Raw genomic sequence first — 25,107 nt, 5'->3', positions numbered from 1 at the left:
GTGATTAATTTTTTTTCTAGGGCTATTGCTCTTCTTTTCTCAAAGCTTCTTTCAGTGGAATAACCTGGATAGATGAAGCCCCAGAAAGAATAGAGTAAAGCGTAAAACCTGATGCTGTGTCCTCATTTCTGGTTTGTTCTACAGGCTACTGCATGTGAATACAGACTTTGGTCTCCTAAATTCTTTCAGGATTCTAGCATTGTAGCGCAGAAAACATTGGGGTAGCATTTGGGAAGGTTATATTGACCTTTAAGGCTAATAAGTGGATATTAAGCCTTGTATCAGAAAAGGAGATTTTACTTCATTTTTTATTGCTTGCAGTATTTTTGGTATATTTTAAAATTTTGTTTTCTTTCATTTTTGAAAAGCTGAATATATTTTTTAAATATTTCGCAGAATGGAAGGATATATTTGAATAGATATAAACGTAGATTTTAAAATACCAGCATGTTTGAAATATTGTGTCTTTATTTAAGGGAGGTTCTCTTTTTTTTTTTTTGGCGGGGGGCTGCACCTGCAGCATAAGAGGTTCCCAGGCTACGGGTCGAATCTGAGCTGCAGCAGCTGGCCTGTGCCATCGCTACAGCAGTCATCTGAACCCCCTCTGCGACCTACACCAGAGCTCATTACAGCACCAGATCCTCAACCCACTGAGCTGGGTCAGGGTTTGAACCCACATCCTCAGTGTACTGGTTGGGTTCGTTACTGCTGAGCAATAATGGAAACCCCTATGTGAGGGAGGTTCTGACGGAAAATTCAACATCTCTTCAGAAATCAAAAGAATGTCATCTATTTTCTGTGAGACATTTTAGCTTATTAAGGTATGTTTATGGACACAGGAATTAAAGGATGCCCTTTTAAGCTGGAGTTTTGGGGGGGTGCTGAATATAGAAAATAGGGAAACATTTAAGCCTTAAGGTTATGTATTTAAAATGTATTTATTTATTTATGTATATTTTACTTTGCAGTTATGATTTTGGATGACAACATGCAAAAACTGAAGGCGCGGTGTTTAGGAAATATCGTGGTAAAGTAAGCAAAATTTGCAATGCTACTACTTAAGAAAACAAGCATTGGTATATGACATTAAAAAACATAGAGTGGCTGCAATGATATTACTAGTGAGGAGGTTGCAGGAGAGGCTTGTGTATTGAGAACACTCAGTACGAGCTCTTGTAATTTTAATGCGGCATCCCCTTAAAATGGAGTCCATTTAGATACGATTTTTAAAAAGAAAAATCTTGCATCTTTTAAAAAAAATTCTGATTATACAAGTAATGCATGGACGATAAAATTAACTTCAGTACAAAAAATATAAAGAAATAAAATTTCTGTACTCCCACCTTCAGCAGTACAGTGTTAATTTTGTAATATATACGACTTTCCACGTCTTGACAAGCATTTTAGATTGTTGAAACAATTTGGTTTATTTTCATGTATTCCTGTTTTTCCTTAACCTTGTCTCATGAACATTTTAAATTTTACTCTGCCTTTTAAAAAATGTTTATTCCTTTTCTAAGCCTCTTAGTCTTTTTTGAATATTTATAATTATAAATAATGCTGTATTGAACATCCTTTTGTGTTGTCTTTTCTGATAATTACAATGATACTGAGTAAATTTCTAAAAGTATAATTACTGGGTCAAATAGCAGTGTAATATATAATCCCTGACTTACCAACGACCCCAGTTCTTTGCTAACAGTTTTCATCATTGTTCATTTGATAAAGTACTATCAGATGCTGAAATTTGAGGTAAAATATTCAAATTTGCTTTGATTAAATTAATTCGTTAAAATTATTAAGCTCGTAGAAGCTGAAATGGAAGTTACGTTGGAGATACACAGTATGTGACCTTTTAGTAATTGACCTAGGTAGTTTTAGTGCCGCTGATGAGCCTGATGTTGTATCTTTACTGATATGTTTTAAGTGGTAGAATTGTCCAGAAAAAGCCGTTATGAATAAAGAGCATTGCATGTGGTCATTAAAAGTTTTAGTTTCCCATTTATTTAAATAATTCTTATTACTTGTCATTCTCAGGTTGAGATAAGATTTTTTTCTGGTTAATGAAAGATGTTAAGTTCTGTGAAAATGAAATGAGAAATAGTAATTTTTTAAGAAGTTCTTTTCTTCAGGTACAGGTACCTTACAACAATCTGATAGAGGAGATGCACTTAATGACAGAGTTTTTCCCAGATTCTTATTGTCATCAGCAAACATACTTTATTTTTAAATTCAAATTGTAAGACGTCATGGTGGCAAATGGAAAAATTCATGTTGACTATACCATTTGTATCCATATTTTTCTGAATCTGAATCTGTATTATCATAGAGCAGAGTAAAATCTTAACTTGCGAGGTGGGAAGTGCTGGGGACAAGGGAGTGGTTGCTGAAGAATTAATCTGAACAAGATTGTGGGTGGATGTTTAGCTAGGGAAGCACATGGTTTGTGAGAGCAGCCCTCTAACAGCGTCCTTTTTTATGTAAACCCTAACTCTGAGTCATCTCTTTCATAAAGCAAGGTTTGCAAGATCCCAGAGGTGGCATTTGATGCCAGCACAGTTTTCAACCCCTCATCCATCCTGTCACTCTGATTATTGGTGGCTTCATCCTACATCCATGCAAAAATAATAAAGCACATAAACTATAATTTTTTTTACAGCTATTAGTGTTACTTCAGGTACTTGAAAGTAACACAACTATTGCCTTAGAGTATTCTGTGGGTTAGATTCTCACCAGTTCAGAATGATTCTCTTCCCTCTCTGTTCCTAAAGAGAGAATTTTATTGTGCAGATCTGGGATGATGAGATTTCATTATAAATTATTTGATGATAAAATATATTATGATGTGCAGTGGACTTTAATTCTTCCCTTAAGTCAAGAGTAAGACTAGGTATTTGAAAACATTATATATATATAAAATTATATTCAAAAGGTAAAATGGAAATAATCATGAAAAAAATTACCAGCAAGACTCTCTCATTTTATTTTTTAATTTTTCAATTTTTTTTTAATAGAACTTGTTTTTACCTGTGAGAGCAAGGATTTTCTTTTGAAACTCTCATGTCCAGTGGCCATTGCACTCTAACTTATTGACGTGAAAATTTTGTATGCCTCCCAGTAGCGGCTTGCAGTATGCACAGGATATTTTTTTATTCAGCATCTGTCAAGAAGACTTGTTTGTGTTAGTCTATAGCTCTTGTGGTGTGCTTTGAGGGGACACCTCATTCATCCAGAATGGAAAATGGCTGACGAATACTTTTTAAGAGCACATAATAAATATATATTTAATTGAATGAATGGAAAGGGAAAAGCACACTTTCTTTACAGTAAAAGCATGGCCTAACAAAAGAGTGCAATTTCGAGGAAAAAAATCTTTTTTTTTTCCGTGGACTGTGTTCTAACGAGAGTCTGTGATCTGAAAAAACAAGGTTCTTTCCAGAGACCAGCTCCCTGGCCCCTAGAACTACTTGGTGGCCTGGAAAAGGTGTTGATTAGGGATTATATGGGGTGTCCAGGGTTTATAAATATTTGAGATTCTAAAATTTAAGAAACATATTGATCCCAAATTTTGAGAAACTTATAATAAAAATATATGTATATTTAATGGAATATTTGTAAAATTTAACATCATCATAACTTCATTGTCCATTTAATCTCCGTAAACTTTTCACTTTATTTACAAACAATTTTTAGGTTGTATTTTCTTAATTCCCATGATGCCTAAATATGTGTAATGGTTGCTGAGAAATAAGAACCCCTGGTAAACTATAGGTGTGGCTCCTTGCTATATGATTTCAAAAGGATATTACAACCTTTTCTTTTTTGGAAAAAGTTCTAGTTTGTGTGGTATATTGCTATAGTTTATCTTTATTCATTTATTTATTTATTTATTTGAAGACTGTACCCACAGCATATAAAAGTTCCAAGACTATGACCTGAAGCTGTAGAAGCAGAGCTGTCGCTGCCAGCCTGTGCCGCAGCCACAGCCGTGCCAGATCCAAGCCGTATCCTTAACCCACTCATCAAGGCCAGGGATCAAATCTTCATGGATGCTAGTTGGGTTCGTTACTGCTGTGCCACCATGGGAACTCCCTATTGCTGTAGTCATTTATTGTCTTTGCAAGGATATGAGATGAGGCCACCAATACCAAGACTCACTTGGCCCACGAGTGGCTAGAAACTAAGTTGACATCAAAAGTTACTGCTGGGAGAGACCACCAGCCAAAGAGGTACATGTCCATGCTCTTCGATTATTCATACTCATGCCTTTCTTCATGACGCATACAATAATTAAGTGGAATATTCCTTGAAAGAACAACATTCCCTGATTCTGTTTATGTTCGCACTTACTATACTTGCAGCGCTTAGAAAGAGGAGGGGAAAATCTGCATGTGCCATTGAAATGCACAGGGCTCAGGCTACTTTAAAGTCAGTCAATAAAAAATTTTGTCTCATGGTTTTAATCCCAAATTTGTTTGCTTTTTGTAAATACAGCTATAGCTTCTTCTGTCACTATAAAATTTCTTAGGAATAGTGTAAATAACATTGAAAACTCTCTTTCTCTGACAGTTTCTTTAAAATCTGAAGCTATAATCATTTTTTCAAGATACTGCGTATAATGATTCATTGTATAATATTAAGATGACTCAGCCCCAGATCAGAAGTAGTGATGTGTGGTGGTTTTGAAAAGAACATCTTGAGTCACTTTGGCTCTTTTCACTCCTTTAGTAAGTTTTTCTAGAAACCTCCGCTTTGCTCTTCTGGAGGTCCCATAACTAGAAAGTAGACATTTTGGTGATTCTTCAGCTACGATAGACTCTAGGATGTAAGAAACATGAATCCTGCAGTTCACATAGATTTCTTGCTTTCAAAGGATGTATCTTTCTGGTAGAAGAGAAACTACCTGCCTGCATGGCAGTAGAAAATTCTTTTGATTTTGAAACTTACTCCAGGCAGTTAATGTTGCAGGCAAGTTATGGTGTTTGAATTACTCTGAATACAAAATGATTGTGAATTTAGGAAGGTAATTGTGTCATCCGAGCTGCAGCCTGGAGAAATAAAATGATGAGTCAGTAATTTTGAGGCAACACTGTGCCAGGCATAAGAAAAAGTTTAACTGCAACTACACCACAGGACTCCCTGCTATTAAAGCCATAGGTCTCTGGCTCTTCAATCAGAAATTGAACACTTGGTCCTTAAGCATGTTTGTTCCCATCTTCATAGTTTTGCAGGGAGATTTAGTCCCTCATTGTGCCATCTTGGGTGAGGAGCAGAACCGCCTTCCTCCACCAGTGTGTTCTTTGAATAAGCCGAGGATGTCGTATAATTGCAATCCCATTCCTTTCTGAATCCCTCGTACAGATTTCAGTATGTTCTCTGTTGATGTCCCATCAGCACTGTGACGTAAGCAGTGGGACAGATACGATCTCATTTTCGACACGGGAATCTTTTTTTTTTTCCTTTTTCTTCTTCCAACTATTATATATTATTATTATTATTTTTAATACTTATTTCCCCAATGCATTTTTTTCCCACTGTCCAGCATGGTGACCCAGTTACACATACATACACACATTCTATTTTCACACATGATCAGGCTCCATCATAAGTGACTAGACTAGTTCTTAGTGCTACACGCAGGATCTCATTGCTAATCCATTCCAAAGGCATGCAATAGTTTGTATCTATTAGAGACTCTCTCTCTCTCTTTTTTTTTTTTTTTTTTTTTGGCTTTTTGCCTTTTTGCCTTTTTCTAGGGCCGCTCCCGCGGTGTATGGAGGTTCCCAGGCTAGGGGTTGAATCAGAGCCATATCCGCTGGTCTACGCCAGAGCCACAGCCACTCGGGATCCGAGCCACGTCTGCACCTACACCACAGCTCACAGCAACGCCGGCTACTCAACCCACTGAGCAAGGCCAGGGATCGAACCCGCAACCCCATGGTTCCCAGTCGTATTCGTTAACCACTGCGCCGCGATGGGAACTTCTCTATTAGAGACTCTTACACTGAGTGATGTAAGTCAGAAAGAGAAAGACAAATACCATATGATATCACTTATATCTGGAATCTAAGATATGGCACAAATGAACCTTTCGACATGGGAATCTTAACCTTGTTAGAAGTGCCACAGCTAGAACTCACATTTCTTACCCAGTCTTTTGTCTGCCCAGAGAGAAAGAAATTACGGCCTAATCAGTTTCTTCTGGGGAGATTAAACACGGCTTCATGTGAAAATCTCAAATAAAGCCTAAAGACCTCACAGGAAGTACTGCGAGTGCAAAGTTGGGATCTGACCTCAGAATTCCCTGGGGAACAGGAGTTATGCCTTCAATATATTTGTGTTTCCTGTGAGGATTCTTGATGGAGCAGTGAATACAGGCTGTCCTATATCCGGGACTGGAGGTGTCTAGGGGTCTTACTATTCCAGACTGGTCAGGAGTGTTTACCCTCAACAGTGCTGGGCATTCTCTTCCTTCATGAGTTGTTTAAGGATTTCTCAGCGCTATGATGCTTCTCCCTCAACGCCCCCCCCCCCACCACACACCCACCTGCTGCCTCAGGTATTCCTCTTCCCCCGAAGAATGTTCCTTCGAGAAGCTTATTCTCTGAGGAACTCCTCATTCAGAGGTGGATGGATGGTAACAAAACTCCCCTTCTCACTTTGGGAAGACTTGGGGACGGAACCTTGGGTGGTAACATTTGATCTTGTGTATGAAGGATGAGGATAAACGTTAGCCAGCGTATCTTTTAGTATTTTTAGCAAATGTCCTTCCTTCTGCCAGTCCAATCAATTTTTATATTATTGCAACTGAAAAAAAGGTATTCTTCTTCTATAACTTCAGAAAAAGAGGCCCAGTGCAGTTACTGTTCCAGAACGAACACCTTCATTTAATAGAGAATAATCATTAGAAGCGCAACAAGAAAAATGTTCATTTGGAATACTGTCAAAAAAAAAAAAAAAAAAAAAGTCCTGCTCTTGCTCCTGCACACCTACCTTCTGGCTGGAGATGGAAATGATTGCTTCTCTTCTCACACACTTTATACACACTCACGAATTCACAGCTTCTTCCAGTTCTGGAACCCTGTCTTCTCATCTGCTTTTCTTTCAGACCATTGCATTGCATGTTCCAAGGTTTCTTATGGAGCATCCCTTTTCAGTGTTCAAAGGACGTCTGAATTTTAGATACTAGACTTTATTAGTGAAGAACAGATAGCATTCTCTTATTTTATCCTACGAATTGTAATTGCACTTTTGTATCTTGCGTTCCAACCTGTTCCTCAGTTAGACTTGGGGATAATGAAGTAGTTTTCTGGAGGCACCTCAAAAAAGGTGGAACCAGACAAGGATGCCATTTGCAGCAGGTCCATTATACCTTGGCTGGTGATAAAAACATCTCTTCCAAGCATTCCCGGCAGTAAAGGGTTTAACTACCTGCCGTAAAACTTGTCTGACAAACATCTTAGATATTTGCATTTTGACAATATGTCATTAATTTGATGAAATAGACACCGTTTGTTATGCCTTTCTCCTTATCTATATTTTTTTAAAATAGCAAGTTTTGGAGTTCCCTTTGTGGCTCAGCGGTTAATGAACCCGACTCGTATCCATGAGGATGCGAGTTCAACCCCTGGCCTCGCTCAGTGGGTTTAGGATCCGCAGTTGCCGTGAGCTGTAGTGTAGGTTGCAGATGTGGCTCAGATCCTGTGTTGCTGTGGATGTGGTGTAGGCCGGCAGCTGTAGCTCCGATTCAGCTTCTAGCCTGGAAACTTCCATGTGCTACGGGTACGGCCCTAAAAAGAAAAAAAATAAACAAGTTTATTTATTTATTTTTTCGGCTGTGCCTGCCACATGTGGACCTTCCCAGGCCAGGGATCTAGCCAGCACTATAGCAGCCACCTGAGCCACTCCAGTGACAACCCAGATTGTTAACCTGCTGCACCCCAAGGGAGCTCCTAAAAATACCGCATTTCTTGTAGTGCACATATGCCAGAATCTCCATGCATTTCACACAGTAGTTTATGTCTTTCACTACAGTAACTGAGGCACACCATGCCCAACCAATACCAACTGAATGAGGAAGATAAATATATGAGTTAATGTATACATGCATGCATGAATAAGTAAATAAAACAAGCAAATCATTCTTCTGGTGTTTTCTTCTCTGTCAAATCTTGATTCTGTCTCCACTGGCTACTTCTGCTCCAGTCTTCCCCGTCTTAAATCAGCCTGCCTCTCTGCATGAAACCCCAGCTTCTACCTCTCCTTCTAGTCACCCACAGACTTTTGACAAGAATGGTCTAACCTTCCTGCCGCCCCCTCCTTTCCTGCTTACTCCTTGATCACTGCCGTTAGTTAGAGGCTCCGCGCTGCGGCAGTGGTGATGCTGGGGGTTCTCACAATATCTTAATCACGAAGTTCCATGCTCTCTGTTGCATCCAGTTTCAAACACAACGTGCCCTTACTTCACTCGACCTTGCTGGATACCCAGTCAGCATTACAACTCTTCCATGGAGGCTTCTGCTTTCTCCTAGTTCTCTTAAAGCTCTGATTGTCTTCTTATTTTTGTACATGGTCTATTTTTTCTTTGGCTCCTCTGTAATACTGGTGTTTGGCCTTGGATTTTTCTTTCCTATTCTTTATTTCTCCCTGGATCATACTCTTGCTATGCTATTCTTAATTCTAGAGATCTCTAGGTATATCCAAACTTATGTAGACTTTTCTCACAGGGATGAAAGATGATATAAAAATCTGCACTCTTCCTGTTCTTTAGAAAATGTATGCAGGTATATAAAGTTTGATGCAACCACTGAGAAAACTGGTATCCTTAAAGCTTATTTCTTTCTGGAGGATAGCTACTTATACTTGTAATCTTCTAGGCTTTAATTATGAGAATATAATCTATGTATTACTAATGGCTAGTACCATATGCTTTTCAGGAAGTAAGAGAAAACACAGATTATCCTTTAAGAGTAGAGATTGCAAATTTAACGAACTTCTGGGAAGTGTAAGATTTTTCATTTCTCTCCAGTATCCCTCTTACCAGAAAATGCTAAACGCCGGACCCCATGTGCACACATTGAATTGTACACGTTGGGTACCTTGTGGGCCACCAGGAGACTCAGCCCACATTCTTAAACACCGAGTACTGATGCATTTGGATGATTGTTACAGATGCTCAGGCGTCTCCATGTGCTGGGAAGAAGCAGTGTCTGGTTGCTGGTGACCTAGAGTCTTAGATTTGAGGTAGCTGAAATGGGAGAGACCCTTCTCTACCCATATGCCCGTCTGTATGCATAGTGCCTTGTATGGGCAGTGCTGTGTGTTTAAGGCTTTGGGTCAGCATTTCTGTGTACCTGTACATCGGGCAGACATAAACAGCGGCTCCCATTTGACCTGATGTGTACATTCAGCTTGACCTCAGACCCCTCTACTCTCTGTTGTCCCCAACACAGCCTGAATGGTAATTGCCAGTTTCCTTTTTCTTTTCTTATTGTAGAGAGATTTTTATATGTCCAAGTGTCTGTTCATGTAGTCGTGAAGGACAGAAAGGCTATATGATCTGATATATTTCTTGGGAACAACCGAAATTTCTTTCTTATATAACATGCACGCACAATGCATCTCTGTCGGGCTTATTGTTCTAGTGTAGATTTTAAGTCCAGTTGGTTTCACTCATTAGTATTTTCTCTTCTGGCCCTTGGAGGCTTTCGATGTGTCATTTCTTCTTAGAGTTCTCTTTGCTGGTTTATCCTCAGCATCCTGAAAATGCTGCTAAGTAAATGATTTTTAGTGGTTGCCGTATTCCTGTCAGATTTCAATGTTTAATAATGATTTTTACACCTGCTTTTAAAATATTAACAAAACAAACAGATAAGGTGAAATTATATTCATGATTATTTCAAAACTTTAACGCAGAAAAGTTGGTTTAAAGTAACATAAAAGGCGGCTTCGATGCCTGGCCTCCCTCAGTGGGTTAAGGATCCGTGTTGCCGTGAGCTGTGGTGTAGGTCGCAGACTCAGCTCAGACCTGGCGTTGCTGTGGCTGTGGTGTAGGCTGGCGGCCACAGCTCTGATTCAACCCCTAGCCTGGGAACCTCCATATGCCGTGGGTGCAGCCCTAAAAGGACAGAAAAGACAAAATAAAACAAAAACAAAAATAAAAAAACCAAAACAGTGTGATGGAATATCTGCTTCAGCTTGCTTAGGTTTAGTGATGAATAGTAACAGTAACAACAGCGGGAACAACAGTGTAGCAGCATCTCTGGTCTTTTTTTTTCTTTCTTTCCGCTTATAGAATGCTTTTCCATGCACTTAGGTCATTACACAAGGTCCACAAATGGTGATGTAGCCTTACTCTTCTATGTTAAAATATTGCAAAAAGAAAGTCCAGCGAAGGAGGACCTATGGGCAGGCTAGATGTTGTGCAAACAGGCAATCCCAGCTGGGTGTCTGATCCCACTGGGAACAGCATTTTCTGCGGAGAGAATGTGAGAATACTCTTCCGTGCCTCAGAGTCTAATCCTTGGATGGAAGGTGTGTGATGCTGCCTCATGTTGGCAGTAACCATGTCTACTTCATTTTCCATTTTCTCACAGCAGCACTGCGAAGTCATTACTTCATCTCGCTTTTTTTTTTTTTTTGTGAGTATGGGAAGGTAAGGTTTTGAAAAAAAAATTTTTTTTTTTTTCTTTTTACGGCCGCACCTGGAAGTTCCCAGGCTCGGGGTTGAATTGGAGTTGCAGGTGCAGGCCTACCCCACAGCCACAGCAACGCTGGATCCAAACTGCACCTGCACCTTACGCCACAGCTTGTGGCCATGCTGTATCCTTAACCCACTGAGCAAAGCCAGGGATTGAATCCACATCCTCACAGAGACAATCTGGGTCCTTAACCATCTGGGCCCCAGTGGAAACTCCTGAAAATTCTCAAGTTCTACAATAGCTAAATTTCCAAACGATAAAGCACCTAAAAAGTTTCTGTGTCCAGAACATACACTGAGTGGTTGTTTTTGTCATGTGGCACTTCCTGCGGGGAGAGAGAGGTAGGTAATGACTAAGCCTTTGTCATGTATGTACCCCCTGTTTCATAGTAGAGAGGAAAGAGGAAATGCAAGAGGAAATGCATTGCTAAAAGAGACACATGTTACCTTCTCTTTAATACGCTCGTGTCTCATCACGTGTTCATGGGGAGAAGTCACATGGTCTGGATGATTATGAAAACGAAGAACAGAAGGCACAGCGAGGGACTCGCCAGAATGGGAGCCTCGTTAATTAGATTGTGCATGCGATGGTTAATTGGAACATGACACAGACTGGCAAAGCTGGCAGTGGGTCCCTTGATCCTTCCGATGAAAATGAATATATTTGCCGACGATGAAAGGATATTTCCCTTAAAAAGTAATTCAGGGATGCATTTTTGGTTCCTTTTTGCACATGTCTTGCTTCTTACCAAAACAATAATTGCTGCCAAATTGGAATGCCAAATTTGGGTGTCTTTTGTGCCCTACCCAGAAACTAAGTCATCCCTCTGTGATTGGCTGTGTCATGGTCAGCCACTCAGCTTCATTAGACATGAGCTGTCCAGCAGATTCAGGGGTTACAACTCAATGTGTGCTTTGAACTGTAATTATCTATAGCGGTGGAAAGTTATTAGCTCTAATCAATCTGTCTTTATTGATACTTTCATCACGGTTCTCACTGTTCTGTTTTTATATAAGGTTGCCATTACCACCTGGAGCGTTTTCAGGACTCTGGAAGAATCAGGAAGCATTCAAGCATTTATACTTTGAAAAATTTCCTGTAAGCACTTCGTGGTATTTTTTTGAAAAATCATCTCTTGCACTCCTCTGCAGTTCTTGCCTATGAAACTGAACAGCTTGCTCTTAGAATCATACGTCACAAAGCAACTTTTAAAGGTTACCTGGAGCAGTTTCCAGATCGCAGGGATAAGAAGGCCCACATTCTCAGCTTTGCTGAGAGAAGTTGAACAACCTGTCCCATCAGGAAAGGTTTTGTTAAGTTAAAACTTTGGGAGACTTTTTATGTGATTTCTTGCATTGGCTTCCCCTTCGCATACGGAGGACCCTGATGAGGGCTGGACACTGTCGTTGGAACCGCTTCACCTCCTCGGCTGTACTTTTTATTTTTTTATTTTTTTTAGTGTAAGGGTATAGTTGTTTTTTTTTTTTTATCCTTTTTTTTTTTTTTTTATTTTCCCACTGTACAGCAAGGGGGCCAGGTTATCCTTACATGTATACATTACAATTACAGTTTTTCACCCACCCTTTCTTCTGTTGCAACATGAGTATCTAGACAAAGCTGTACTTTTTAAATCCCTTTATCTGTTTTTGTCTTTGTACTTTTAAAATCCCTTTATCTGTTTTCATCTTTCTTTCCTAAGTGTTCTCTGTATTTATTATTTTTTTTAAATTTTTTTAATTTAATTTTTTTTAGGGCTGCACTTGCGGCATTATGGAGCTTCACAGGCTAGGGGTCCAGTTGGAGCTGTAGCCTCTGGCCTACCCCACTGCCACAGCAAAGCCAGATCCCAGCCATGTCTGTGACCTACACCTCAGCTCATGGCAACGCCGGATCCTTAATCTACTGAACGAGGCCAGGGATTGAACCCATGTCCTCATGGATCCTAGTCGGGCTCATTACTGCTGAGCCAAGACGGGAACTCCCAAGCTCTTGATTTTAAAGTCCCATTTTAAGTTACCTATACAGGAGAGAGGCAGTGTGGTCGGCGTCCAGCCTCCAGGGCTCTGGGTGACAAAGGGCATCTTCCTGTGCTCTGTTTGGTCACTTACCTGTTCCTCCAAGCCACGGTCATGTGGTTTGTGTTTGTAACAGCATGTTAATCTTTCTGCTGGCTTTCTACCTCTCTTTCTTTCCCTGAGAGAGAGGCCTGGTCCACATTATGCACTAGGTAAAAAGGAATGGATGATTAGAACTGTGTTGAAAAAAGGGAGCCTGAGTGTTTAGCCTTCTGTCTTTCTTATTTGTGAGTGAAGGACAGCTAACCTAACCAACTGGACAAATGACGAGAATTAAAATAGCTTCTTGTAGAAAGAGATCTCAGGGTGCAATGGCCTTGGTAACCGAGATTAAACACGCCCCCAGGGACTGTGGCAAGGAAACTTCCAATCAGCTGAATCTGTCTATGGGCCACCGTCAAATCCAGACAGCACTGATAGGGTGAATTACAACCTGCTGGCGCAAACAGGATGTGCGTGTGGTGTCCAGCACGGCCACCCCTGACCTGCAGGCTCCTTCAAAGCCTCATAAGCCACAGTTTATGATGAAACTGAATGTCGTGATTCTTTACTCTGTCTCGTTACCCTGACCTCAGGCCTCTCATCCGAAGGCTTCATTGCAGCACAGAAGGATTGAGTAACCTGCGCAGAGCTTAGAAATAACAGAGCTGACATGTGGACTCCTAGAGATGGGCTCCAGACCCTTGTTCTCAACCTTAGGTGGTCTCTCTGACAGTAATTGCCGTAAGAGCTGCCAGTTCTTGAGGGCTTATGATGTGCTAGGGTCTGCCCTTTTTCACATGCTCCATCTCGTTGAAGCTTCTCACTGCCTTTTATGTAGGCATTACCCCATTTAATAGATGAGCATAGGGAGTCTTAGGGGGAGATGAAGAAATACAAATAGTGACTCCCTTGAATTTGTCCTGAAGCCCATGGTCATGATATAGGTATTAATGTAACTTAGAAGAATTAGGGGAGGTAGTACTTCTTTTTTTTTCTCGCTCTCTTTTTAAGGCTGCACCTGCAGCATATGGGAGTTCCTGGGCTAGGGGATGAATTGGAGCCACAGCTGCCAGCCTACCCTACAGACACAGCAACACCATATCTGAGCCACATCTGTGACCACAGCTTTTGGCATTGCCAGATCCTCAACTCACTGAGTAAGGCCAGGGATTGAACCTGTGTCCTCATGGATACTAGTTGGGTTCTAACCTGCCAAGCCACAACAGGAACTCTGTATTTCTGTTATGCTTGATTCTTCATTCTCTTGTGACATCTGGGTCAATGACAATATGCTGCTACTCTGAGATGATTAAAAATTAAATATTATACTTACTATTTATATTTCACAGAAGTTCAAGTCCAATCCAAATCCACATTAACAAACTAGTGGTCTATTTTGTGTTACTCAGAGTTTTAAAGCTTTTAAATATTAACACAATTAAAGAAGAAATCTATCAAAGTATATTGGAAATATTGAACTTTTACTTCTGCATTAAAAGGAAGAAATTGGGTTCATAAACTTTACAACTCTAAGTTCAAACACAACTTAGCTTGAACATATATATCAACCCTTTAATTTATTTTGGTGTTAGGGGAGCAGAGATTCTAGTAAAGCCTTCAAAATCAGAAGTAGTTTAATTCTATAGGCTGGTTATGGGAAAAAAAAATAAAATCATACAGTAAATCTGTTCGTGTCACATTTTGTTTTACCAAACTTAAAGCTGATTACATCACCTAATGCCGCATGCTAGTCAGACATTGTTTATTCTGGTTTTCAGGGCTACTATGACACCATGGATGCTGGTTACATGGATGAAGAAGGCTATGTGTATGTTATGTCTCGTGTTGACGACGTGATAAATGTTGCAGGTCACAGGATTTCTGCAGGTGCCATTGAAGAGGTATGGCTGAATACTGGTCTTTTATTCTAGTGTTTAGGGATGGATCGGAGCTAAAGTTGATATTGTGGTTAAGTCATCCCACCTGGAAAATGACTGGATCCTTCCTGAAGCCTAGGCTTGGTGGGTTCCTCTGGTGTCTTTGTCACCTCACTTTCCCTCGTGTGGGTTGTCCTGTTCCCTGTTCCTCACATTCTCCCATTCCTGCCTGCATGGAGGTGTGGTGTTTCGAGTACTTCCATCTACTTGTAATTTTTGGGAGAGTCTGCATACATTTGCTTCTTGATCCTTGCTACATAATTGCTCCCAGCTTCTTGATTTGCTCCTATTTGCATATAGTCTTTACTTGGTGTGAGATGGAAACATTTCATTGTATTCTTAAGTCCTGAGACTTTTCTACCAATAGAAGTTGCACCAAGTCCCCAGAAGAGTGTTTAAAATGTTTTCGGTTGTTTACCTTAAAACAGAATAAAATCGATTTTTATTGTATAATGCTATGAGATTTTTACTTGTAGTGTAGATTCTTGTAACCATCACCAACAGATAGGATACAGAAAAATGTCAGCATTGCCAAAACATTTCTTCATAATGTCCCCTTTTTATTCTGACTCTCCCATCCCTCATCCCTGGGAAGCATTAATTTTTTTTCTGTTTCTATGGTTTTGTCTCCTCTAGAATGTCATAGAAAAGGAATAATACAGTATGTAACTTCTAGAGATTGAGTTATTTCATTTAGGAAAATGTATTTGCAGTCCATTCAAGTTGTCATGTGTATCAATAATTTTATATTGCTGTGCAGCAGTTCATGGTGCGAATGTACTAAGCCATGTATGTTTCTTTCACCCATGCAAGGATATTTGGGTTGCTTCTAGTTTGAAGCAGTTGCATCTAATGCTGTTATATGCATTCAAGTACAAGGTTTTGTGCAAAAGAATAGTTTTCATTTCTCTAGAATAAATACGTATAGTGAGTTTGCCTGGTTCCATGGCAAATATACATCTCCATTTATAAAAAACTGCCAAACTGTTTTCTAGAGTGGCTGTGCCATTTTGCATTCCCACCAGCAGTGTCTGAAGGTTGCTATTCTCACCCTCATCAGCACTCGGCTGTGTAGTAGTTCTTTATTTAAACCATTCTGAGAGATGTGTAATGGTATCTCATTGTGCTTATAGTCTGCTAGCTGTAGTGACTGATGATGTTGGAAATTTTCCTACATGAGTCGACAGACATGCCATAGATGAGAGAGAGGGAAAATTATTTTTCTCTGCTTGTAAGGAGGAAGGGGGCAGCTATCTTGGGAACATAATGACCTGAATCCAAACTCCAGCTCTTTGATGTGTACATAACATCTCTCCAGGAGGCAGATAGCCCTGTGTGTCTCAACTTGGACAACCTAGAAATGTTTCCAAGTTCTAAGGCTTCGTCTTTTCTGACGTGTAAGTACTTAGGAAGACAGTGAGCCAGTCTCCTCAAAACCTGGAGAGTTTAATCTAGGAGTCTAGTTTAGGTTGTACTCATTTGACCTCTCAGGGAAATTAGACCTTTTTATATCGTCTCCTATCAGAGCAATTAACTAAACAAATAGCTATAGATCAAGTTCTCACGGTGTTTGAAGAGTGTCAGGAGGCTAGGGTTTGTACAGGAGCAATGAGAAAAGTTTTATTCCCCTGCAGATAGAATAGCTACATTAAAATCTTTGTCTGATAGTTGTAATATTGGATCATCTTGGATTTGGCATCTGCTGATTAGCTTTTTCTTAAGAGGTATTTAGGTTTTCCTGATTGTTTTTATGTCCAGCAGTCTTACATTTTCTCCTGGATATTTTAACTGTTACGTTAGCAGTTTCTGGATCCTTTTAAAATCATCTGGGGTTATGTTCTTATGATTGTTTGTTTTAGCAGGTGGTCAGCTCAGTTAAGATCAGATCACAAATCCTTACCAGTTTTTTTTTTTTAATTTTTTTTATTACTCAAATGAATTTATCACATCTGTGGTTGTATAATGGTCATAACAATCTGATTTCACAGGATTTCCATCCCACAGCCCAAGCACATCCCCCCACCCCCCAAACTGTCTCCTCTGGAGACCATAAGTTTTTCACTGTCTGTGAGTCAGCAAAGAAGTTCAGTCTGTCCTTTTTTCAGATTCCACATGTCAGTGAAAGCATTTGATGTTGGTGTCTCATTGTATGGCTGACTTCACTTAGCATGATAGTTTCTAAGTCCATCCATGTTGCAAAAAATGGCGGTATTTCATTCTTTTTAATGGCTGAGTAATATTCCATTGTGTATATGGACCACATCTTCTTGATCCACTCCTCTGTCGATGTACATTTAGGTTGTTTCCATGTCTTGGCTATTGTAAATAGTGCTGCAGTGAACATTGGAGTACATGTGTCTTTGGGAGTCGTTGTTTTCTCTGGGTAAATGCCCAGGAGTGGGACTGCTGGATCAAATGGGAGTTCTTTGTTTAGTTTTCTGAGGAATCTCCGTACTGCTTTCCACAGGGGTTGCACCAATTTACAATCCCCCCAACAGTGTACTAGGGTTCCTTTTTCTCCACACCCTCTCCAGCACTTATTGTTTGTACACTTTTGGATGATGGCCCATCCTTACCAGTTTTGTGTGGACTACGTTCCAACGTCAGTTTCACTTTCAAAGCCTTTACAGTGCTTTTCTGGGGCATCTCACTTGTTTCTTTGCCAGAGGCCCATCTGAAACTCAGGTTAAGTGCTCGAAATCTGTGCTGTGCTGATTCTGTTTGGATTCATGGATGCACAACTTGCGGGGTAGGCTCAGGACTTCATACTCAGATTTAAAGTATTGCTTTCAGGAGTTCCCATTGTGGCGCAGCAGAAACGAATCTGACTAGGAACCATGAGGTTGTGGGTTCGATCCCTGGCTCGCTCAGTGGGTTAAGGATCTGGCGTTGCCGTGAGCTGTGGTGTAGGCCGGCAGCTACAGCTCCAATTAGACCCCTAGCCTGGGAACCTCCATATGCCATGGATGCGGCCGTAAAATAAATAAATAAATAAATAAATAAATCGCTTTCTCCAGCTCCTTACTCACCATCTACCCTTCACTTTTTGATTCCCGGGGCTCCCCCTTACTGCTCTTCTTGGTATAAAATAGGGCTTTAGCCTTCCCTACTCCTGCTGGGGTCCATTCCTGCAAGGTCTACCTGCGTAGTGTCGCTTTGCTAGTGTTTGCCTGGTATAGGGCAGAGCAAGTCGTCAGTATAGGGACTGGATGGCTGCTGATGGGGAGGGCAAGTGGCAGCGAATCTTTCCATGTTCTCTAGATGTCGGGTAGCTCCAGGGCGCCACCCCCAGGACCCTGCTGCTGGTGATGGTGGAGAGGGAGAGGACACAGCTTTTCAGCTGGCCTTCACCTGGTGTGTGGTGTGGACAGTCGGGAAGGTCACTACGGCTCAGCAGAAAAGAAGGGGGCGCAGCTTCGTTGTTGGGGCTCATCTGGAGGGAGGGAGGATTACATCAAAATGATTGTGTTCATCAGCGCCCCTGCTCCTTTTCTTGGACCTTAGTAGAAGCAGTAGGCATTTCTTGAGGCTTTTTCTGTCTTCTTTTATTGCCGCTTCCACATTGTGGACTGCTCTAAAACCCAGGCCAGAATATAGAGGAGGCAAAAGAAACCGACAACAAACGATAACAACAACCAAAGCCAAAAACCTCCAAACAAGCAAACAAACAAAAACCAGGGGACTTGCCATCAGCTTGCCTCTCAAGTGCTGACAGTGTCTGGTGGGCATATATTTTAGCTGGAGTTTTCTTTGCAATTAATGCAAGTGATGAGGTGGAATGTATATATTCCCTCTTTTCCAGAACCAAACCCCAAATCGTTTTCAAACAGAATGAGGCAGACTGCAGTTTAAATGAAAGAAAATGCTTTAAGTAGCATGATTGACAATGCAGTGGGATTGGAATATGCAGAATCTTGGTTTAGTTCCGTTTTTTTCTAATTAAAAATGGTCACTTTCTCTAAAGGTTGTCCTTATCGTCAGCCCTAACTTCATGACTTAACATTTTTTGTCATGTAGGCTTTTTTTTTTTTTTTCTTAGTGACAGTCAGGATGCTATTATTTGAGTAAAAGGAAAGGATTTTATAAATAAAATGTTTTGGAACATGTGACTTTCACATGCTTTTATAATATTGTTTTTAACTGACTGTGCATCTTGCGAGAACCCGAAATTGAAATTGATGCTTCGTGAGTTTTGGTGTGTTGACAAAAGATGGTTCCGAGTGCATAAACTTCTAATTTCTTGCTTGTAGGAGATTACCTCCAATATTCCGCTGCATTTCTGGCAGACTCAGCTAATCAAAATGCAGAGGTTACACATGCACAGCTCTCACTATCAGTCAGAATTCTTAGGGCTCTCTTTTGTTTTTAGAAGTGAACGTGACAGCCTGGTCAGAGGTACATGGTCCTTGGCTATGGTCCCACTGACATCTCTCTCACTCTGTGTAGCAGCAGACTGAGGCAGGCAGGAGATAGGCAGTTAAAACGTCAACACTGAAAAAAATGGGCCAGAATTCCTGGCATCTAATAGGAATTTTGTCTCAGACTTCAAGCCTTCTTGAAACGAATGTCTCCCTTTATATAAATTAAATAATTAACTTTTGATTGTACGATTATGTCTAATAAGAAAATGAATATCTTAATTCATATCAAGTTTGTGTTTTCTATTTTGGAATATACTAGAGGGTTGTGAGCCAACGTTTTTACTGGCTCTTTCCTAACTCCTAACAAATGGCTTCACAAATGGGTAATTAATATGTACATGAAATGTTTATATTGACGATATGACTAACTTTACTCAAGTGACCAGACCTCATTTTGTAGTTAAATGCTTTTCCAGGATTTTTTTTTTTTTTAATGATTTTCATTTTTTCCTTTATAGCTGGTTGACAGTGTTCTGTCAATTTTCTACTGTTCAGCAAAGTGACCCAGTCACACACACACACATACATTCTTTTTCTCTCATTATCCCCCATCACTTCCATCCTAAGTGACTAGACCTAGTTCCCAGTGCTGTCCAGCAGGATGCCACTGCTTATCCATTCCAAAGGCAATAGTTTGCATCTGTTAACCTCAGATTCCCAGGATTCTTAATAATGAGTGCTGGATTCCCCTCTGACTTTCTGAAGTAGGACCTGAGGGCCTTGATCCATAGAGAGTTTTTATTTGTAGAAAATGGAAATAGACTGTTGTTTTTATAAATGGTGAAAATATCTGGGCATATGCAATTTCCCAGAGTAAGATTTGACAGTTTATTACCTCACATAAGACGAAATCAAGCAGAAATTCTATTAAAATTACTACATCAAAAACATTTCAGGAAACTCTGTTCTTTTCTGTTCTTGACCTAAGAAAACAGAATCCTAGAATCGCTTATATAAATTCAGAGAACCTTATCCTTGCAGATTCCAACATACATCATGAGGTGTTCTGTAAAGACTAAGGAACAAGCAAACCTTTTTGAACAGTCGATTAATATTTGAAAGCCCAGCATCTGGTTAGGCTACTTGCAAAACTTTGGTGGAAGTTCAAGATATTCTTAAGAAAATCGTGTCCCACATCGGCTACTTTTGGTCTTGAGCCAAAATTCCTTGGCGTCCATGTGAGCCTTTGCTTAGTTCTCTTTGACTGTGGTTGGCAGATATTTTCTCACAAAGGTCTCCAGGGAACAAATTGGGCTCCTGATTTCATTCTTTCCCTTGTAGCTTAAGGTTTAGTTTGTTCAATGATCCTCCTGGTATCCTTGGGAACTTGGAGATCTGGTGTTAAAATACTGGGTTTAAAGCCTAGGGCAGTGTTCATGTACAATTTGCCCTTTCGAAGCCTCTTTTGACCAAAGCGTCACTGTTTGTTTTCCAAGTTAGCTATTTTGTTTTCTATTTTAGGAATGATTTCTTCAAGATGGGATATTTTTCCATAAAGTGCACATTCCACAAAGTCGCCATGCAATTTCATTTCTACCCAGCATTAACAACTACTGGATTTAAATGGTTGTAAAATTGCTCAATATTTTTCTGGGCCCTGATATGAATAGTAATGAAGATGTGTGATCTGACAGTTGCCTAGATGACGCCAAGGTCAGAGGAAATAAAACGCTATTCCTCCTCTTTCCATTGCGAGTGTAGCTCCTTGCGTCTTATGAGGGGCTTGATTTATACTTTTTTTTTTTTGCTTTTTAGGGCTGCACCCACAGCATATGGAGGGTCCCAGGCTAGGGGTCGCATCAGAGCTGTAGCCGTCAGCCTACACCACAGCCACAGCCACGCCAGATCCTTCACCCACTGAGCAAGGCCAGGGCTTGAACCTGCAGTGTCATGGTTCCTAGTTGGATTCGCTTCCATTGGGCCACGATGGGAACTCCCTGTACTAATTTTTCTAAAATTAAAATACTTAAAATGTAACTAAGAAACCTGTGTAATTTAGCCCACACAAACCATGAAACCTTTTAAATGCACTACAGTTTACACAAAAATGGCAGCAACAATGAATGACAGATATTTGCCAGGCCTGTTTCCCTAAAGTTTATATGCTCACTTCTGGTGACACAGTTACGTCTTATGTGTATCACTTTTTGGGGTGCTTGAATGGCAGTTAGCCACAGATGCTTCATGGATGGCATATGGAGGGGACATACGAATGTGGCTTTTGATTTTTTTTCCCCCTCGTAGGACATTCACTTGGCTTCTGCCCCTCTTACGTTGCCAAGACATATTTTGATGCTTTCCTTTCGACGATTCCGTTGTTGAAATCATTACTTGGCATGCAAATATTGGTTGTGGAGCCAACATGGAAAACTGCCTCCCTTCCTTTATGGCATCTTTTTAACACTGATAGATTAATATGATGTTTTATCCATTATAATAATGAACCTAATTTACAGATGGCACATTCTGAAAACTGATGTGTCTCAAAGTTTTTTAAGAATTTATTTTCACTTGGCAAAAAATGGGAAACTTTGATATTTTTTTTTTTTGTCTTTTCTAGCTGCACCTGTAGCACATGGAGGTTCCCAGGCTAGGGATCAAATTGGAGCTGCAGCCCCTGCCTACACCAGAGCCACAGCAACACGGGATCTGAGCCGCATCTGTGACCTACACCACAGCTCACGGCAACGCCGGATCCTTAACCCACTGAGCAAGGCCAGGGATCGAACCCGCAACCTCATGGTTCCTAGTTGGATTCGTTAACCGCTGTGCCACGATGGGAACTCCTGAAACTTTGACATCATAAGGAATTGTGTTGTGTATTTTACTTGTGATTTAAAATCCTCTCTGCCCTTAGGGAAAACCAGCCAGCATTTTCCCACCAAATTCTAAAAACACTAAGGCTCAGGATGCAAACATGGTGAAATTGAAATAGCAAGGTGAAAGAATGGCACACCAGAAGTTCTGATGTTCAGTTTCGTTAGTTAAAATTATGGTCACACTGGATAGGTCACACAATATTCTGATATGTAAATATTGAACGCCTACCTTGGCAGTTTAAAAATTGAGGTATAGCGGCTCACAGCACGAGTGAACAACGCTTTAGTGAGTGGGCTTTGACCGTTAATCCTCTGGTTAGCTGTGTACACGTGCTTTTTACCCTACTCTAAGGGGAGACTGAGTTGGGATTAAAAGATTGGACTGACCGAGACGTGCTTTTTACCCTACTCTAAGGGGACTGAGTTGGGATTAAAAGATTGGACTGACCGAGACGTGCTTTTTACCCTACTCTAAGGGGAGACTGAGTTGGGATTAAAAGATTGGACTGACCGAGTCTGGGACCTCCCTGCCGCAGACCAGGTTCTCTGCCGTGGGCTCGTGATGGACAGACAGCCCTCCCTGCCAGAAGCCCAGCTCTGGCAAGAAAGTGTGTCTCCATCCTGCACACATGGGCTGAGACGTAAACAAGACCTTAAAAAGGGGAGAGCTGTGGACGCCGTTCCGAGAGCTGACCCGAAGCAGGGAGAGAAGGTGGTGGTTTATGGTCTGCGTAGGATGCGTTTCGTAGGTTTTGAGTCAGGCCCAATTTCAGCGAAGAGGGCCTGGACACCTCTCCTCGGCAATGAAGCCGGTGGCACATACAGGACCAGAGTATCCATTTATTGGCCATGCACTATCCCTAGCACGGTAGGAGCCAAAAGCTGCACGGAGGGCAGCTCTGAATGATTGCTTTGCGGCTGATGCTGACTAGAGGATTAGGGGCGATGCTGAGTTAGGGGCATTGGGGGGTAGGACACTGGGTTTGACCCCAATGTCTGGCAGGTCACTGAGTCTTCTAGGAGGTCAGAGAAAAGAAAGCTCATTTTCAGCTTGGCTTCATCTAAAAAAAAATAATAATAAGTTTTTCATCTGGGATGGAAAGTTTGGGCTTTTTGATAGCAGGTCCCTGATTGTGTTGGTTTTTCTCCTCCCTCTCTGAGGACTGTGCCTTTTCAGTTGAGTCTGTTAGCGTTTCTTTTCTTATATCGTCATTGCATGTGGTCGTCTTTGACTTTGATCTTTTCTTTTCACAACTTTCTCCTCAGACAATTTCATCCGTGCTATAGGTCCATTACTCTCCTCATTAATGGCATTCCGATCTCCAGATTAAGGCTCTTCTCACATCCAGTTGCCTCGACCTGGATGTCTGAGAGAGACGTCCCTGGAGTATCTCCAACTCAATACAGGCTCGTTTCTCGCAAGCCTCGCCCTCACTCTCGGTCTCTGGCTTAGAAAATGATACCACCATCCAACCAGCTGCTCAAGCCAAAAACCACAGAGTCACATGTAACCCCTCTGACTTCTTGCTTCATATCCAGCTTAACCAGTTTTCCTCAGTGTGTCTCTAAAGAAACACTGTGATCTTTTTATACCCGCGACCGTAACCTCAGTGCCCTGTGGGCAGCCTCGGCAGCGGTTTCCCTGCAAAAACCGTGACACTCACCCTCGCTGACCCTCTGTTTATTCTTCACCGTGAAACCGAAGTCCGTCTGTGTGTTTCGCGTCCATTCTGAAGTGAGAGAGGCCATCTGTGACGACCACAGACTGTGTGACTCCAGCTAGAGTAACAGCAGAGGACTTTGGAGATAGTAGAAAAACTCAGTGGTTGCCAGAAGTTCCCAGGAGGTCAGGGGTGAATAGGCAGAGCACAGGGGATTTTTAGGGCAGGGCAACTATTCTGTGAAATTCTGTCTTCATGGACACGTGGCATGAGACCCAGAGAGAATGCAACACCGAGAGGGACGTCTCATGTCACCTATGGATGATGGGTGATAATGATGTGTCCCAGTGGCCATCGTTGTCATGACTGTACCTCTAAGGCGAGGGTTCTCGTTGGGGGAGGCTGTGGGTAAGTGGGGGAGAGAGATACATGGGAACCCCTTCCTTGCTGCTCAGTTTTTCTGTGACTCTAAAACGACTCTAAAAACATCCGTTCTAATCTCGCATCCCCTCCTTTCCTCTCGAAAGGGCTTTATGAGCTCCCCAGTGCCACCTTGGCATAGTCCTTCTCCACCTCTGCCGCTTCATTTCCTCTTGCCCCCTTGGCTCTCTGGCTCTCTGCTGCTCTCATTTAAATGTGAACACTACAGGCCCGGTCTTGCCAAGGGGCCTGCGCCCTCCTCCGTGCCTCACCCCTGTCTCCAGACCCTTTAGACCCGAGCGCGTTGTCAGTTCGTCCGGGAAGGCTGCCCTGAGAATCACGTTCTTCTGCCAAGTTGATGGCTTTTGCTCTCGTGTTAAAAACCCAAGTTATTTCCCCAGAGCCTCTACCACTGTTATATTGAGATATTTAGAATAATTATTCATGGTTATTTATTAATACCCCCCTCCCCTCCCCGGCTGTAAGCACCACAAGACAGGACTCAGCCTGTCTTTGCTCACCACGCAGCCTAGCATTAACTCTGGAGGTTGGAAAATCAGAGATATTTAGGAAACGTTTGCTGGATTAGTGAATGGGAGGAGAAAGAAGGATTGGCAGACGAGCTGATTGTGACATGCGTTCACTCTCTTCTCCAGCCACCAAAATATACATTAATCTCTCAGAAAAGGACTTTGACCTTTTTTTGGGGGGGCTGGGGAGAGGCTGCACCTGTGGCATGTGGAAGTTCCCAGGCTAGGAGTCAAATCAGAACTACAGCTGCTGGTCTACACCACAGCCACAGCCACAGCCACAGCCACGCCAGATCCGAGCTGCATCTTTGACGTGAGCTGCAGCTTGCGGCAACACTGGATGCTTACCCACTGAGACCACTGAGAGAGGCTGGGGATTGAACCCACATCATCATGGAAACTAGTCAGGTTCTTAGCCAGCTAAGCCACAGCAGGAACTCCCTCACCATTTTTAAAAGTCCCATCACAGGACAAAAAAAAAAAAAAAAAAAAAATTAACCCTAAGCTTCCGTATTTCATGTGGTCACTCCATTCTGTGGGTTCTTGTGATTCTATATCTGTT

The 25,107-nt window shown here is 41.4% G+C and overlaps 1 protein-coding gene across 3 annotated transcripts in view; it reads left to right on the top strand.

Moving 5' to 3' along the window:
• Nucleotides 1-25,107, top strand: part of ACSS3 (acyl-CoA synthetase short-chain family member 3) — a 156,975-nt gene that overhangs the window by 120,154 nt on the left and 11,714 nt on the right. For 2 of the 3 annotated variants that reach the window (XM_003481763.4, XM_021093056.1), the window contains exons 11-13: nt 969-1,032; nt 11,717-11,798; nt 14,536-14,658. In XM_003481763.4, coding sequence (XP_003481811.2) covers nt 969-1,032; nt 11,717-11,798; nt 14,536-14,658 — 269 coding nt within the window. Of the gene's footprint in view, nt 1-968; nt 1,033-11,716; nt 11,799-14,535; nt 14,659-20,576; nt 20,805-25,107 lie in introns of those variants that run through there. The other variant, XM_021093057.1, reaches the window with a different exon arrangement.

The sequence above is a fragment of the Sus scrofa genome, chromosome 5, assembly GCF_000003025.6.
Source record: "Sus scrofa isolate TJ Tabasco breed Duroc chromosome 5, Sscrofa11.1, whole genome shotgun sequence".
In the NCBI taxonomy this organism is placed as follows: Eukaryota; Metazoa; Chordata; class Mammalia; order Artiodactyla; family Suidae; genus Sus; species Sus scrofa.
This window is presented reverse-complemented; position numbering and strand designations above follow the sequence as displayed.